Raw genomic sequence first — 16193 nt, 5'->3', positions numbered from 1 at the left:
CAGGCCCTACCCCTGCTAAATTTGGAGTTGTGAGCTCCTGACCCAAACAGTTTCAGATGACTGAAAATATGAGCAAATTAAAAATGGGGTGAAATCAGTTGTGAGAGCCCATGGTTGTTATGGTCAATTTAGTACAATATTATTTAATTCCTGAATTTAAAAAAAAACCCAAACAATAAAATAAAATAAAATAAAATAAAATAAAAGGACTGAGTTTCAGGAGTAAGCAAGAGAATGTAGGCAGAAGCCCAGCAACAGAGTGAAGGTCGTCCAGTGTATTACATCCAATGCAGCCGGTATGATTACCTGCCCTATGGACAGGTGGGGTGTGCGCGCATTTGGCATAAGGAGCTCCTGCCCCTTAAAGACTGTACCTGGGCTTTGGAGAGGATTGGCTGGACTGGAGGACATCAGGAAGACAGAGCTGTGACTTTTCAGGACACTGCAGAATGGTGCCACCCCTATCTAGTCTGATGTGCTCTGGGCTGTTGAGGAGGATGAACATTTCAAGGAAGGAGAACCACCAACTGGAGTGGAAAGAAATGATCCCATAGTTGGGACTCTCCTTTCTCTCTCTGTGGTGTTCTCTTGCACTGAGAGTACCTCTCTGGGTGTGGAAACTCCAGTTGTTAGTGAGAGACAGGTAATGGTTATGCTGGATTGGATCATTAGAAATGTAGACAGCTGGGTTTGTGGTAACTGGGAGAACCACTTTTGCCCCCTGCTGTTGGTGAGCCTAAGGGCCAACTTGTCCCTGGGACCAGCAATTCAAAAGGGCCCAGGTTCCCCAGCTACTACTTCTTCAGCAGAGGTGGCAGCCGAAGTCCCAGGCCCTTTAAATCGCCACCGGAACCCTGTGCCAGCCCAAGGCCCCGCCTCTTCCAGGAGCATGGAGTCCCCCTCCTTGCCTAGGGGTCCGGCAATTCTGTGAGCCCCCCTGTGCATGGGAACTTGCTTGCCTGGTATAAAGGCTGTGGATCTCAAGACATCTAGGTAGACTTATCTGAAGTGCTGGGGAGGAGCTGGTGGTCGTGGTGCATGTAAGTACTAATGACAAAGGGAAGGACAGGAGAGATGTCCTGGAGGCCAAATCTAGACTTCTAGGTGAGAGACTGAAGTCCAGGAACTCTATGGCAGCATGCTCTGAGATTCTTCCAGTTCCTTGCACAGGGCCAGGAAGACAAGCAGTATTGCAGGGTCGCAATGTGTGGATCACACAATGGTGTAGAGAGGAAGCGTTTAGCTGTATTAGAAACTGGGGAAACTTTTGGAAAAGGGGAAGCCTATAGAGGAAGGATGAGCTCTGTCTAAACCAAAATAGAACCAGACTGCTGGCACTTAAAAAGATCATAGACCAGTTTTGAAACCAAGAGCTGGGGGAAAGCAGACAGGTGCAAAAGAGCACGTGATTTAGACAGAGTGGATAGAAAGTGATAAAATATAGATAGGATCTGATCAGGAATAGTCAAATGAAAGAGTCTCGTTCAACTACGTCATGTAATGGCAGACTGCTGACAGGACACTAGGCTACATGGAACTTTGGTCTGACCCTGCATAGCCAGTCTCATGTTCTTATTTGTATTACTACCACCAAGAGCATCCAGGTAAGGTATTCCCAGTACTGACAGGGATAGTTAATGTACTACGGACAATACTGTTAATGCCACTATACAAAGCACTGAGAAGAACTCCTCTGGAATACTGTATATAATGTTGGTCACCCATGCTCAAGAAAGATGGATTCAAACTGTAACAGCTTCGGAGCGGGGCTAGATGGATAATCAGGGGAATGGAAAGCCAATTTATGGAAGGAAACTAAAACAGCTTGGCTTGTTGAGCCTCGCAAAATGAAGGGTGACATATACACCAGGCCAGGAGAAGAGGTATTTAAGCTAAAGAACAATGTTGGCACAAGAATAAATTCAGCTTAGAGCTTAGAAGTTGGTTTCTGGCAATCAGAGGAGAAAAGCTCTGGAAAAGCTTCCCAAAAGATGTAAACAGCCTAGCCAGTTTTAAGATGGAGAGACAAAGTCACCGCCCAATTCGCAGCAATCCACCCTCAGGAAAGACACGGGAATAGATCAACTCAGATTGCTTCAGAGGTTTGCACAGCACATTCCCATTCTTACAGCTTACACTATCAGGCCTCACTTCTATAGGCATTAAAATTCCCATGACTGCCAACTTTTCTCCAGTACCCATGTTTCTTCATGCAGTTCTAATGGGACATGAAATTAGCATGGCTTTGTTTACTTTTTGTGCAACACACAAATAAGTGCACATCTAACTTTCCCCACTTCGGGAAAGGAGCTGACAGTTCAGGAAACAGTATGAGAATGAACTGCGACTGCAGAGCAAGCAGAGGGAATGCAAAAGACACCATTTTAGGCTTTGTATAATACTTTGACATCTTTTGATGAATGTCACTTACAGAAGTCCAAAGGACTTAGTCAAGATGGAAAAGTAGTCCCACTTTCAGACAGGGAAATGGAGCAGGGAGATATTAAGAAACAGCTCTTGCATCATGTAAAAAAAAAATCTGGATTTTTTTCATTTATTTCAGTGAGAGCAGAATGTGCTGCTAAAATGACTGGTCTCTCAAGCACTGAGTCAATTAGGGTTGGAAGCCAAATATAGGTCACCAACTTCTAGCTCATTCGTGTAGCCATGAGCTGTGCTGCTGCCTTCCATTTATTAACTATCAAAAAAAGCCCCAGTGATTACCAAAGTGGTGACTTTAAAAAATCGTGTGCATTCAGCATTGAGAAGACATTTTTCTTTAGGTAACTTCTGCCCCTAAACTTCATATATTAGTGTCTCCAATTTCATTGGGGGTTTGCCATTTGTTTTGAACAAAACCTGTTCATTATATGTTTAAAACCAACACCGTCCTCAGCACTGTAGCACACTCAGAGACACAGCCCTCATCTCAGAGAGGGCGTACAGAACTGAAGAGCTAACTTGCATACCTGAATCAGGGCTAGAACTTTATCCTGTACAATGGTGGGAGGATTGTTCTTGGGGGAGATGATTTTCACCAGAACACCATCTATGAAGTCCCGGTTTGCCACTAGGACATGGAAGCGATGGCCACAGTTTTTCACACAGGTCTCCAATACCTACATAAGAAACACAAAGAACCTCTGGTGGAACAAAGCTTCATCACGTCCACAACAGGAAGAGTCGTCCTTGTACAAAGTGTCTGCACTGGGGCATGAGGGCAGGGGAAGAGAAGGCTTAGTACTTGCTCGTTTCTTTCCCCTGCACTCCCCAGCAGTACCCCTACAGAGCTTCCTCCTCAACATACAAATGAATTCCTAGGGTTGTATGTACAGTCAGCTTTACCAGGAACCACGCAAACCAGTCAATTTGTTAATAGCCAAAGTGTAGCCAATTTCCTTTAGCTGTACCCTGATATTTAATTAGATCAAACATGCAGCCCCCTCTCATTATACTTTCACTAGTAATTTTGGACCTTTGCTTTCAGACATTAGCCAGTGAGGGGTGGTCCAGACACTATCACTAGAAATAACGCCTTCGGCATCAAAAGGTACTGACAAAACGTGATTCATATTCAGGGTTTTTTCCTTTCCTGATATCTTTTGTCTTGTGATAAATCACTAATATTAACCCCCCAGAGGCTTTTGTGATCCAACTTTTCTTGTTGTCAGGATGAAGAAATAACATTTCTGCCACTTTCACTGAAGTTTGCTCACTTACGTTGTTGGTGTACCAAGCTTCAGCACACTGGGTGTTATAGCAAGAACATGTCAAATTAATATCCTGTCATAGGGCCAGACTTAGACACACCCATTTTCCACACTTCTGAAGTGTGATTGAACTAGGACACCCCATGTTACAGAGTTTTACCTGTGGATTATGCCAACTTATCTTCAATCCTTCAAACCCCTCTGCTTTTGCAATCTTTGCCAATGTATGCCTCAATACACATTGCCCCCAAAATGTATTTGGAATCACTTGGACATTCAGTTGCCATGGAACAGCAGCTAGTGACAGTTTTCTAAGAACATGACACACGTGGAAATACATATAATATACAGCGTTTACATGTAACTATGGCTAATAATTGCCATGACCCCATAGCTGACAAGCTTCTGCTCTAGCTGATGTCCTCACACCTGATGACATGGGCTGATGCCTGCAAATCCAATGAGATTTCAGGTTCTGTTCAAGACAAGGTATAATTCCATATGCGCACTGTGATGGACACAGCTGTCTCATTTTACTCTTTGGGACGCTAGCACCTTATTTTGATTTTCTCCAACAAAACCCTTAACTGGCAGCTAGCAGAAAGACAACCCAGGGCAGAATGTGGCCATGAAGACACAAAGGTAACAATGGATTAGTGCAAGAATGCTTCACTTCCAGAGACTTTTGAGTCAAAGCCAGTTATTGCAAGAGTGAAAAAGAATTTAGAACAGTCATCTTCATACAAGTGACAACACCACACCGTTCAGTACAGCTGGCAGCCACTTATGCTGAGGAGGGAGTAGCATAGGAGATAGTAAGGGAGGATTGAAGTGCGGGGGAAATGCATTCAGATCATCTGCCCACAATGTTATGCCTTGACATAATCGGTATTTGTCCATTACATTGAGGAAATGCATGGAAACCCACCAACACACATTCTGAAACGGCACATCACCCACTTGGCCCTTTTCAACCAGCAGCCTTGCTGACATGATTGGCAGGAAAGGTCACCGCTAGATTACCTCACACTGTAGTGAGGCTGTGTAAATGCACAATGCTTCCTGTTTCTGATATACTCATAAAAAAATTACTACACTTGAACCTCTTTAATCTGGCGACCTTGGGAAATAGGCTATGCTGGATTGTGGAATTTTCCAGACCATGGGTGTTCGCTATAATACAGGCCGGCTGATGGGGGGAGGGGAGCATTTACCCCAGGCATGGCCATTCAAAGGGGCCCAGAGCTCTTGGCTGCCACCATTGCTAATGCAGCACCTGGAGCCCCGGGCCCCTTTGAACTGCCATAGATGTGCAAGAGCACCATGCCACGTGGCTTTGAGGGCTGGGAGCCCTAGTGCCACAGTCTGGACAGCACCAAGGGCTGAATGCTTTGAGCCCCACCCCTTCTGGGACATAGAGCCAGACTCCCCCATCTTGCCCTGAGGCATGCAGCGGCTATTGGCCCTGCTGCCATAATAAAGGGTAAACAATATCTATTACTAAAGCTTTTGTATGTACAAATCATTATAAAGTATTGTACATGTATCACATGTCATAAGATACATCCTTAATGCACTGTATTTAAACTGTTTTTCTGTTTTATTAATATATGTAGGTAATTAAGCAAAAAACCACTAATTGTACACTACAATGCTCTAACATTTTACACGTTAAATTTGTGCCAGACAGTACAATAGGTATACTTTATTTTGTTGCATTATATTTAACTTATTTTGTTTTTATCCTCATGTAGATACAATAAACAGAAAACCAATACTGTAAAATTGTACATTACAATGCTCTGCCACAGCTCTTGTTTACAAGTTAAATTTGTGCCAGACAGAATGTATACTTTTTGTTCTAAAGGTGAAAATAAGAACATTTTGCAAAGTACTGAATTTTTATTTAAAATGTAACACAGCAATACAAACAACAGAAATACTTATCTGTAGACATGTAAACTGTTAAATACAGTACAAATGAAATGAATTAAAATACACTTGAGTAAAGTACTGTATTTACATATGGTAAGATCTGACAGTAAAAACAGATTAGTGTTTCATAAAGAGTGATGTTTCATACAGAAATTGTGCTTGGCTACAATACAAATGAAATTGATAAAAAATACACTTCAGTACAATACTAAATGTACTACACAGTAAATAAAAATAGGCTAATATTGTACAGCAATTTTATACCGAACTTGTGCTAGGCATTTCATCATCAATAGCCGAGGATGAAGCTTCTGGAATATTCGGCACTTCATGTGTTTCACTTACATTCTTGAACATGTCTATCCACTGTGGCTGTTTCATATATTTTTGTTTTTCACGTATTAGCTGACTTTGAATTATGTGAATATTCATAATCTGCTGTTCACTTATGAAATTATGTTGCTCAAGGCCAGCTATTAGGCGAGTTGTAAGTCTGATGCATTCATCAAGTGAAATTCTTTCTTCGGCCATTATGTGGTTTTCTTCTGCTTCGCTGTTATTTTCAAATTTATCCTTATTCTTCCTCATTTCCAAAATTTCCTCATCAGTAAAAAGATGGATAACAGGAAAATCTTTGTCAGCATCAAGCCACTCCTCAACATTTTCTGCATTTAATTCTTTTAAATCAGGGTTAGTAATACTTCTCGCATATTCAACCAATTCATTCACCAGCAGTTTCTCATGCGAGATACGGAATCCTGTGAAGTCACCCATCTCACTGTTACCTTCATCTTCAAACATTAATTCTGGCCAAAGCTTATACCATGCCTTCTTCAAAATTGATCTTGGAATACTGTCCCAAGCATGCGCAAGTCCCCAAATTACATCCTTCAAATTATATTCCATACGAATTTCAACCACTGATTTATTACAATTACCATGTATGTCACTCAAGAATTTACGCAAAAACTCCGATCGATATCGGCACGTCAGGGAGCGTAATATACCCTGACCCTGGGGATGAAGTATTGAAGTACAGTTAGGAGGTAGGAAAAGCACAAAGACATCATCTTTCACTAAAGTGTCTGCACTGGGGTAGGCTGAACAATTGTCCAAAATAAGTAAAATCTTGCAATTTGGGTCCAACCCTAGACTACTGCAATGTTGACGAGCTTGTGGCACAAACGTTTTTTCAAACCAGTCCCTTAATATCTGTCCAGTGATCGAGCCATTTTTGCTTGCTCTGTATTCCACAGGAAACACTTTAATGCCACTGAATGCTCTTGGACGCAAGCTTTTTCCAATCACCAACAACTTTATCTTATGCGTTCCAGCCGCATTCCAGGAACCTAACACAGTCACTCGTTCCTTCAATTCCTTCATTCCACTATGAATATTGTTTCCAGTAGCCAAAGTTTTCTTGGGTATGCAACTCCAACATAACGCTGTTTCATCTGCATTATACACTTGTTCGGGACTTAGTTTTTCATTCACCACTAACTTTGAAAATTCTTCAATAAACTTTTCGGCTGCTTCTTGATCGGTGGAAAGTCTTTCAGCAGCTGCACTGTGGAGAGTGATACCGTGCCGTCTCTTGAATTTGTGAAGCCATCCTTGGGAATACTCACATTCAAAAGGAAGCTGAAGTTGCCTATGGAATACTTTTGCTTGTTCCATAAGCATTGGACCAGAAACGTTAAGTCCTTCGCTTCGTCGTAGCCGAAACCACTGAATTAGCTCTGTATCAAGATCAACACTTTTCCCTTCTTTCATTGTTCTACGGTTTTCCATGCCTTTCCTTGACTCACATCCTGCATAAAATTTGCACAGTTGCTTTTTTTGCTTTTTAATATCGTAGACAGTAGATGACCCGACACCATAAAACTTGCACAAGTTCTTTACTGATGCACCAGCATCCAGCTTCTTGAGTAAATCCACCTTCTCCTGTATTGTAAGCGTTTTGTGACGTCGCTTCGCAGCTCCACCATCACTTTGCATTTTAAGTTGATGCTTACTGGCCATGATGAGGGTATATTACAGGATGTTGAAATGCTGTGAAGGTAATAATGCTGTACGTCAGGGGTAGGGAACCTTTTTTGGGTTGGGGCCACTGATCCACAGAAAAAAATCAGTCGGGGGCCACACACAAGATAGGGGTCAGGGAAGGAGGGAGGGTGCAGGAACAGGGTTGGGGTGTGTGGTCTGGGAGAGAGGGAGCTAGGGTGCAGGAGCGCACAGGGGAGGTGCGGGATCTGGAAGGGAGGATGAAGGAGCATTCAGGATGTGGGGTCAGGGAGGGTGCATGAGGGGGATGGGGATGTGGAGGTCTGGGCATGAGGGGTGGGGCGCTTACCTGGTGTCCCGCTCCCGGGGGCACATGTGGCTCAGCGCCCCTTGCCACTCCCAGGCACTGCCCCGCACTGCTCCCATTGACCATGACTCACGGCCAAATGGAGCAGTGGGGGAAAAGCCTCCAGACAAGTGCTTTACTGTGCTGCCATTTCCCCAGCCAGTGAGGGGAGAGCAGGGAAGAGGGAGAGCGCACAGAGCTGCTTCCTCCTCCCCATGCCAGGCAGAACCCACGGCTTGCCTGGATCTGGCCCATGAGGCTCAGGGCTCCCCTCCCCTGGCAGCAGGGAGCTGGCACTGGCACTCCAGCCATGCAGGTTCTGAATCTCAGGTGTTTCTGGATCACAGACACCCGGATTAAGGAGGTTCAAGTGTATTAGTTTTTGTGCCCTTAGCTAGTTATTCTCCAAATTCTTTCTTCATCTGCCTTATACATTTATACTTCACTTGCTGGAGTTTATCCTGCTTTCCCTCACTAGGATTTTACTTCCAATTTTTTGCCTCTGCCTCTTTTGCTTTATTTAGTGACAGCGGCATTTTTAGGGGAGGATCCTCCTCTGTCCTTTTTTATTATTATTTTGGGAATATGTTTAGTTTAAGCCCATTATAGTGTTTTTAAATAGATCTCCATGAGCCCACCCCACTCACCGTTAGAGCCAGCATCACCTCTCTGTAATTTCTGTTTCCATTCAGCCTCTTCTTCAGTGCTCGGATAGCATCCTTTGGACTGAAGGAGAAACAAACACATCAGTTTTACTCCTTGAAGTGGGGAACATGTGTGTTCCCTAACTCTTTCTGACAGGGCAGGAGCACTTACGTTAACTTTAAACAACCTGACTCTGAGCACTGAAAGCCCAACGTGTGAATGCTGACACAAGGGCCATGTATAAATGAGACAGCAAAACTGACAGTCACGAGAATGAGGCCAAAGGCATAACACCATTTAGAACAGGCCTGCTATGCAGCTGAGTGCTGAAGGGGCAGACGACACCAGAGAGGTCCCGCTCTCTCAGAGTTAGAATCTGGTAGCAATGCAGCATTTGGACGCATGGAAATTACAAGCAAGTTTCCTAAAAACACAGGCTCAATTATCCCTAATGTAGCACATTAGTATGCATTTTTTGGATACACCCACGAATTAGATATTGCACCATGAAAATCTAGGGCTGTCGTTTTGATGCTGGGCTCTCCTAATGAATCTCAATCCTGACATGCAACATCTCATGTTATTCTAACCCTCCAACTCTCCTGAGCAGAGGTTGGCACACTAGCAAGTGCCATGAGACATGCCGGTTGTCTGAAGTGGATCAGTGTCAGTTTGGGATGAGGTGTCCAAACAACTCAGCTGCTACCTAAAAATGGGATTTTGGAATCTGTGCATTAACCCACTGCACCACTTAGCATGGTGAAAGACAAAGATGAGTGTCGGTACGACAGCAAAAGATGTGAGCACCCAAGTTATCTGTAACAGCACGTACCCTTCTTCTGTCTCGTTGATAATGTCGCAGATCTCCATGTTAAGTGTCCAGTCTTCACTCTGCAAGGAGCCATCAGTTGCCTTTTCTGTGAAGCCAACACAAAAATCTCTGTCACCACCTCTCCTTGATGAAGTTATTAGAGTTCAACTTATCTTCAGTCTATTACTTTGTTCACAAGTTAAGCACTCCCTATATTAGGAAAGGGTATTTGAAACAGATCTTACACTACTGACTCTAGACCAGTGGTTTAACTAGGGGTCACAACCCAGTACTGTGTTGCTGCAGAGTGATCAGGCGACTGGGGGCGGGGGTGCTAAGACAGGCTACCTGTCTGTTCTGGCACTGCAGATTGCACTGTGCAACAGAAGCAGCAGCCACAAGATTGGCTGCTAGGAGGAGAGGACTCTGCACACTGCCCCTGCCCCCAAGCACTAGCTCAGCACTCCCATTGGTTGGGAACCTGCTGCTGGCTGCTTCTGGGATGCAGCCTGGTCTGTAGCACCAGGAGAGGCAGGAAGGTGCCTTAGCACCCCTGCAGCACTGCTGACCGGGAGCCACCCAATGTACGCCCCTCCTGCCCCAGCCCTGCCCCCCCTCCCAAAGCTGGAGCCCCCTCCTACACCCCAAAGCTCTCATCCTCAGCCCTACCCCAGAGCCCACACACTAGTTAAATTATGTTGAGTCACGGGCATCAATAATTTTCTTCAACTGGCTCATGAGAAAAAAAAAAAAGTTTGAGAAATCACTGCTAGACAACATCACACAATTTCCCCCCAATTTAGAGACCAGTCCAAAAGCATCTGGAGCAAAAGTTAGTCCAGCAGGCTGCATTACTCAACATACACCATATCCCCAGACCACAGAAGGACTGTCAGTTAATTCCTGCCCTGTCTTCTCACCTACCATCCTACTTTAGCTCTGATATTTTGATGGAAAAAATGGGTTCATCTTTCAAAGTTCTAATTTACAATATTTTAACACCTCTTTATATCAACTCTCCCTATTCCTGTGGAACAAAAAATAGGACTATGTAGCACTTTAAAGACTAACATTCTATCACTATTCTTGTGGAGTCAGAATTCATATTTCTGTTTCACAGGGAAGACCTGCCTCCTTTTTGTACACTTACATTATTGACACTACTGAGGTGGAAAATGCTTAAATTCCTGCCTTTCCAATTTTGCAGACAGTATCTCTTGAAGGACCTGGAGATGTGATTTGGGAGTGTGCTCAGACCTTAACAGAAGGTAGTGCTGAATCTTTAACAAGAGGTGTTTTCTTCCACCTGTTTGTTGGATGTTTGAATTAAATATACTTACAAACAAAAAGGGGTTTTAACTGTGTGACTAAGCATCACTTTCCCTCTCCAATTAATCAGGTTTTAGTTCAAATCCCATGTTATCTGAAATTACAGACCTATTACTATTTTCCCAATCTTCCAGGAAAGCAGAGTAAACAAGACCCAAATTTTTGACATTAAAAAACAAAAACCAAACACAAAGCCCAACCAATCAACAAGTACAAGACTCAAGCAGAATTTTCCTGAATAAATCTTTCAGGCATAGTTTATACATTGGAATGCAGAAAGAATAGCAGAAGTGCAGTTTCCTTTGTTCTCTTTGCAGTCACCTTGAATTCTTTGTCTCTAAGGCCCTACTAAATTCACAACCATGAAAAATGGGTCACGGACAGTGAAATCTGATGTCCCCTTGTAAAATCTGATATTCTGTGGGTTTTTACTGTATACTATACAGATTTTATGGGGAAGATCAGCATTTATCAAATTCTGAGTCCTGATCCAAAAAGGGAATTGCAAGGTTATTTTAGGGGGGATTGCTGTTTTGCAAGCCTTACTTCTATGCTGCTTTCAGAGCTAGGCAGCCAGACAGTGGCAACTGTTGGCTGGGTGCCTAGCTCCGACAGTAGCACCTCACTAGCAGTAGCACAGAAGTAAGGGTGTCAATACCATACCATGGCATCCTTCCTTCTGCACTGCTGCTGGCTGTGGCTCTGCCTTCAGAGCTGGGCTCCCGGCCAACAGCCACTGCTCTCCAACCGCCCAGCTCTGAAGGCAGTGCTGCGGCCTGCAACAGTGCAGAAGGGTAGCAGTACTGCAAGCTCCCCTACAATAATTTTGTGACTCCCCCTCAACTCAAAACCTCTACAATTACAACACTGAGAAATTTCAGATTTCAATAGCTGTAATCATGAAATGTATTATTTTAAAAATCCTATTACCACAAAATGGAGCAAAACAGACTGTAAATTTGGTAGGGCCCTATTTACATCAAGTTCCACAAGCCAAGCCATTTGTCTCAAGGGATAAAAGTGCCTGAACAGGGTTGGATTCACTTTTAGAAGGCTGAACCAGTTCTATAACTTTGCCTTGTACTTCCAGGACCAGAAAGCTAGATCTATGGTAACACTGTTCCTAAAAAATTCCTACAGTTGAGATCAAATATACAGCTCCCCTGGTACTAGTAACTGTAGCAGTGTTAGCACAGACCAAGTGACAGCTCAGAGCAAGGTGCAATATTTCCCCTCGTATCTCCATCCATGTGCAGATTTTTTCCATCCAGGTGTGGAATAGATTTTTTTATGTGCACCAAAGCATGTGCGAATCTGCATCATCAATAGAACAAAAACCTAGCAGTGGGCGCTCTGCCAATCAGCTGGGAGGCACTGGAATCTGTCCTGAATGGCCTCACAAGCACACAGCTTACAGGGAGTACTAGCCATATTAAATTACCAATGGTTAAATTACCAATATTAAATTAAATTACCAATGGTTAAATTACCAATGGTTAAATTACCAATGGTTAAATTACCAATAACCAGTATTCCCACCTCAGCAGTTCTGTGCAGGAGTTCACAGCCTTGCGAGAAAACTCTGCATAGACCTGGCCACAGTGAGAAGCACTGAAGAGAAGTTTGCTCAGTCCCACAGTGAGAGGAACATAAGGAAAGTGAGCTCATCAATTTCTCAATCAGGCACACTTTTAGTCTCATAAGGAGAGTTGCAAGGCACTCAAGGTATCTCTGGGTCCCACAAGCCTAAGGAGGAATAAGAATAATAAAAAACAACCCAGCCATAGTCTCCTCTTTGTACAGGGCACAGAATCAAGTCACCAGTCAAGCTTATCTCATTGTAAGGTTCAAAGTAGCACAAAATCTATTCACATATGAAGCTTTCCCATTCTGTGGCAATTCAACAAGGATGTTAACAGAGTACGGTCTACTGTGTTCTGACCAATATTGGCATGTTTAAGATTTCAAGCTGCTTTCTATTCACTGAAGAGTAATACTGAACTTCAAATAAACCACATGCATATTTGTGAGACTTCTTTCCCGGAGCTCAGCCCCTTTGATGCACTCCACAAAACAACACAGCAGTAAATCTGGGTCACACCACTGAAACGGATTATGGACCACAAAAATCACTTGCATTCTGTTTTTTTCCCTAAGGAAGAAGGAACAAACAAACTGGCATCCTATGGTTTCTAGAATCAGAAGCCTCCACCATGAGCTTTTTAAAATAATTAGGTGTGTGCATGCGTGCGTGTATAATAAGAGAAACAGACAAGAAATCCTGAACTACATATTATGCAGAGTCAATAACCAAACTGTAAAATAAAAGTGTCAGTAACCAAACAATTAAGGGGGCACAAAATAACCTATTTCCTCCAACTTGGCCATAAAAAAACCTACATGTGCTCAAACTGCCAGCGGCCCTAATTGAATAGTCAATCTCTTTGCTACCTCCAGTAACATCACCGAACAAGAGGGAACAGTGCTATGCTAAATGGAGAAAGTTTCAAAAGATTTCACAGTTCTCAGTCACCAAGCGGTCTGTGGACATATTTATTACAAGATCAATGAATGAATCGGCTGCTGGCACGGCCATGTGTGAAGTTGGCATTTTCCCAGACGATTTCTAAAGAGAAGGCAAGCATTTGACAGCAGAGTCATGTAATATAAAGTTGACATCAGGGCAGGAATTGAGCAAGAGCTATGGGGAATGCAATTTTCATTAGCATGTTTTTGGATTGGCTTTACAAAGAATGTCAAGTGTCCGTGCTTAAAAATACCCCATATTTAAAGGCACGCTATTCATGGCATCAGGCCGTTCCTGCTAATTCTGTGATTATTCTTCCCTTCAGAGCATGGAGAAGAAGCAGTGACTTTCTGACTGAGTGTGTTGAGATTCTGATTTTTAAATACAAATCACTTCAAAAGCAGCACACATTACAGACAAGAGGCCCCAACACAGTTGTGGAACCACTTCACTTGATTACGCTAAAGCTGTGTGTACACCAAAATTGAAACAGTATTACCAACAACCATGTTCACAAGTACCTCCAACAATGCAGGAATAGATTCACACTCTCCAAGACACACATCAGTACAACGCTATTAGTGTAAACTAGGAGTCAGGGAGCATGCTTCTCAGAGTAACAGAATCATCCTCCTGTAGCGAGAAACTGCAGAACCCTTCTAGCAACACTAGAAAGGTTTTTAAATGCTGGGAAAACTGCTATCAGATGCATGCATCTTCCTGCCACTGCCTCTCCAACTGGACAGGAAATAATTGACTGATTATACCAACAGGGTCAAACTGTTGCCAACACCTAGTGCAGGTGCCAGAATCCCGGAGGAATGGCATATTTTCTTCAAGTAGGTGCACCTGCAGCTAATGCATTAGAAAAGCATCAATTTCCCCACTGCCCATAAGAGGTCTGTAGCACATGCCAGTTGGTTGGCATTAGCTTGCACAAGGGCTTGGAGACACTGTCATCACAGCTCTGGGAGGTTGCAGGGCATGTTAATTCAGACACACATCCGAGCCAAGCCAAGCCAAGCCAAAGTAAGCAGGGAGAAGAAAGGTGAATCATTTCTGGGACACTTTTCTTGGGCAAAAAACACACATCACCTTGTACTAACCTAAGTCTCTAGTTCTCAAGGTCAGGGATGGGAAAGAATAATTCTTTGCACTTTTATAGCGCCTTTCATCCGAAGCGCTCATGGCTTTCAACATTAAATCTCAGAGCAGTCCAGTCACAGGACAGAGCCAGAAATTCTGGAATTCTAATTCCAGCCTGCTGACATGATCATCCTTGGAAACAGAGGCAAAGAGGTGAAGCAACTTGCCCATCTGTAAAACGACATTATACAATCCTACCTCATGGGTTGTTAGCAGGGGTGAAAATAACTTAAATTTCTGACAGGTACTGTCCTATCACACCCTGCCTCCTCCTCGCATCATCCTCCCCCACGTGCTACCTATGCCTGCTAGCTTCTTAAAGAGCCCGCCACAGCTGGCATTTTAAAGAGCACCGGGGCATACCGCCTTACTTTCACCTCTGGTTGTTAGGTGATAGATCTCTGTAAAAGTGCTACCTATTGCCTATTTTACAGCACTCAGACAAGGTGCTGCTAAACTAAGAATTCCTCTTGAGCATCAGCCTCCATGCACACATCTACCAGCCAAGCCTATACCCACTCATCCTGGGATCACTATAAGGAAATGAAGCTAGATATGGAATCACAGAAATGTAGGACTGAGGCAGTACTGAGTATTACCTAGGAATATTACCTAGTAATTGGCTAACCATGTAACTGCTGAAATTTTCAGCTATTACATGCACCTGCAGCATGGGGCAGCAACAAGCTGGCTCCCGCCTACCACCCTGCTCTCAGGGAGTGGTACCTGGAGCCACGTGTAATCATTTGGGTAACTGCAATTACCCATTTAAACAGCTACACTATTACCTCCCTAGCATCATCTAGCCCAGGAGCAGGTGATAATATTTGATGGGGGCACTCCAAGATTTTAGTAAGTGATCAAAGGCTACACTGCTGTAGGGGAGGCAGTCTGGGCCGGAGGTGGGGCGCAGAAGGGGGTGAGGGGTCTGAGTGGGAGTTGGATGAAGGAGGGGATTGTGACCTGGGGCAGGGATGTAATAGTGTAGTCGATTAACCGATAAGCAAAAGCTTATTCATTAAAGTGAGAGACTACATGCATTCCCCCCCGCCCCCCCGTAAAATTTTTAGCAGGCTGGCCAGCAGCCAGGCTCTGCATTTAAAGTATATTAGGAGCAGGAAGGGCGGACAGCCCAGCTCAGTCCTGGCTTATACTGGGTCTGGAAACTCAAGACCTCCCCCCTTCACCTCCGACAGGGGCTGCTGCCATCCCACGCTGCTGCTCTGTATCAGAGGCAGCAACATGGGGTGAGGGCAGCTGGTCTTTAAACTGGCTCTGATACAGAGGCAACAGCGCGGCATGGCAGGGGCCAAAGCGCACTGGCTGCCAGCCCCACCTCCGGGGACTATAGAATAGTCAAGTAACCGATAAGAATTCATGCAATTACTCGACTATTCAATTAACCAGTATCTAACATCCCTAGATTGGGGTGCAGGGTTCAGGAGACGGTACGGGTGCAGGAGAAGATTCTGACCTGGGGGAGGAGTTTAGAAGGGGATGAAGGGTCTGGAAGGGAGTTGTGACCTGGGGTAGGGGGGTGCCGAGGATTTGAATGGTGACATAGGGCAGGAAGGGGTGCTGACATGGGACAGGGAGTTGGTGTGTAGGGAGGGATGGAGTGCCAGAGGCAGGTGCTGGCCAGGAGGTGTTTGCCTAGTCCTGATGCAGTTCCAGGCTGCTCAAAACAGCTGGCTGCTCTTTGTGGCTCTCTGCTCTGGGTGCCAGGAGGGTGGGAAGGGG

The 16193-nt window shown here is 44.2% G+C and overlaps 1 protein-coding gene across 4 annotated transcripts in view; it reads right to left on the bottom strand.

Moving 5' to 3' along the window:
• Positions 1-16193, bottom strand: part of TOM1L2 (target of myb1 like 2 membrane trafficking protein) — a 94966-nt gene that overhangs the window by 45447 nt on the left and 33326 nt on the right. For all 4 annotated transcript variants that reach the window (XM_014575251.4, XM_014575252.4, XM_014575254.4 and 1 more), the window contains exons 2-4: positions 9473-9557; positions 8643-8721; positions 2970-3119 (exon numbers count right to left, since the gene is read on the bottom strand). In XM_014575251.4, the coding sequence (XP_014430737.1) occupies positions 2970-3119; positions 8643-8721; positions 9473-9557 (314 nt within the window). The remainder of the gene's footprint in view (positions 1-2969; positions 3120-8642; positions 8722-9472; positions 9558-16193) is intronic.

Source organism: Pelodiscus sinensis, chromosome 15, assembly GCF_052426305.1.
Source record: "Pelodiscus sinensis isolate ZL-2025 chromosome 15, ASM5242630v1, whole genome shotgun sequence".
Lineage (NCBI taxonomy): Eukaryota > Metazoa > Chordata > Testudines > Trionychidae > Pelodiscus > Pelodiscus sinensis.
Note: the sequence above shows the minus strand (reverse complement) of the source record. Positions and strands in the feature narration are given on the sequence as shown.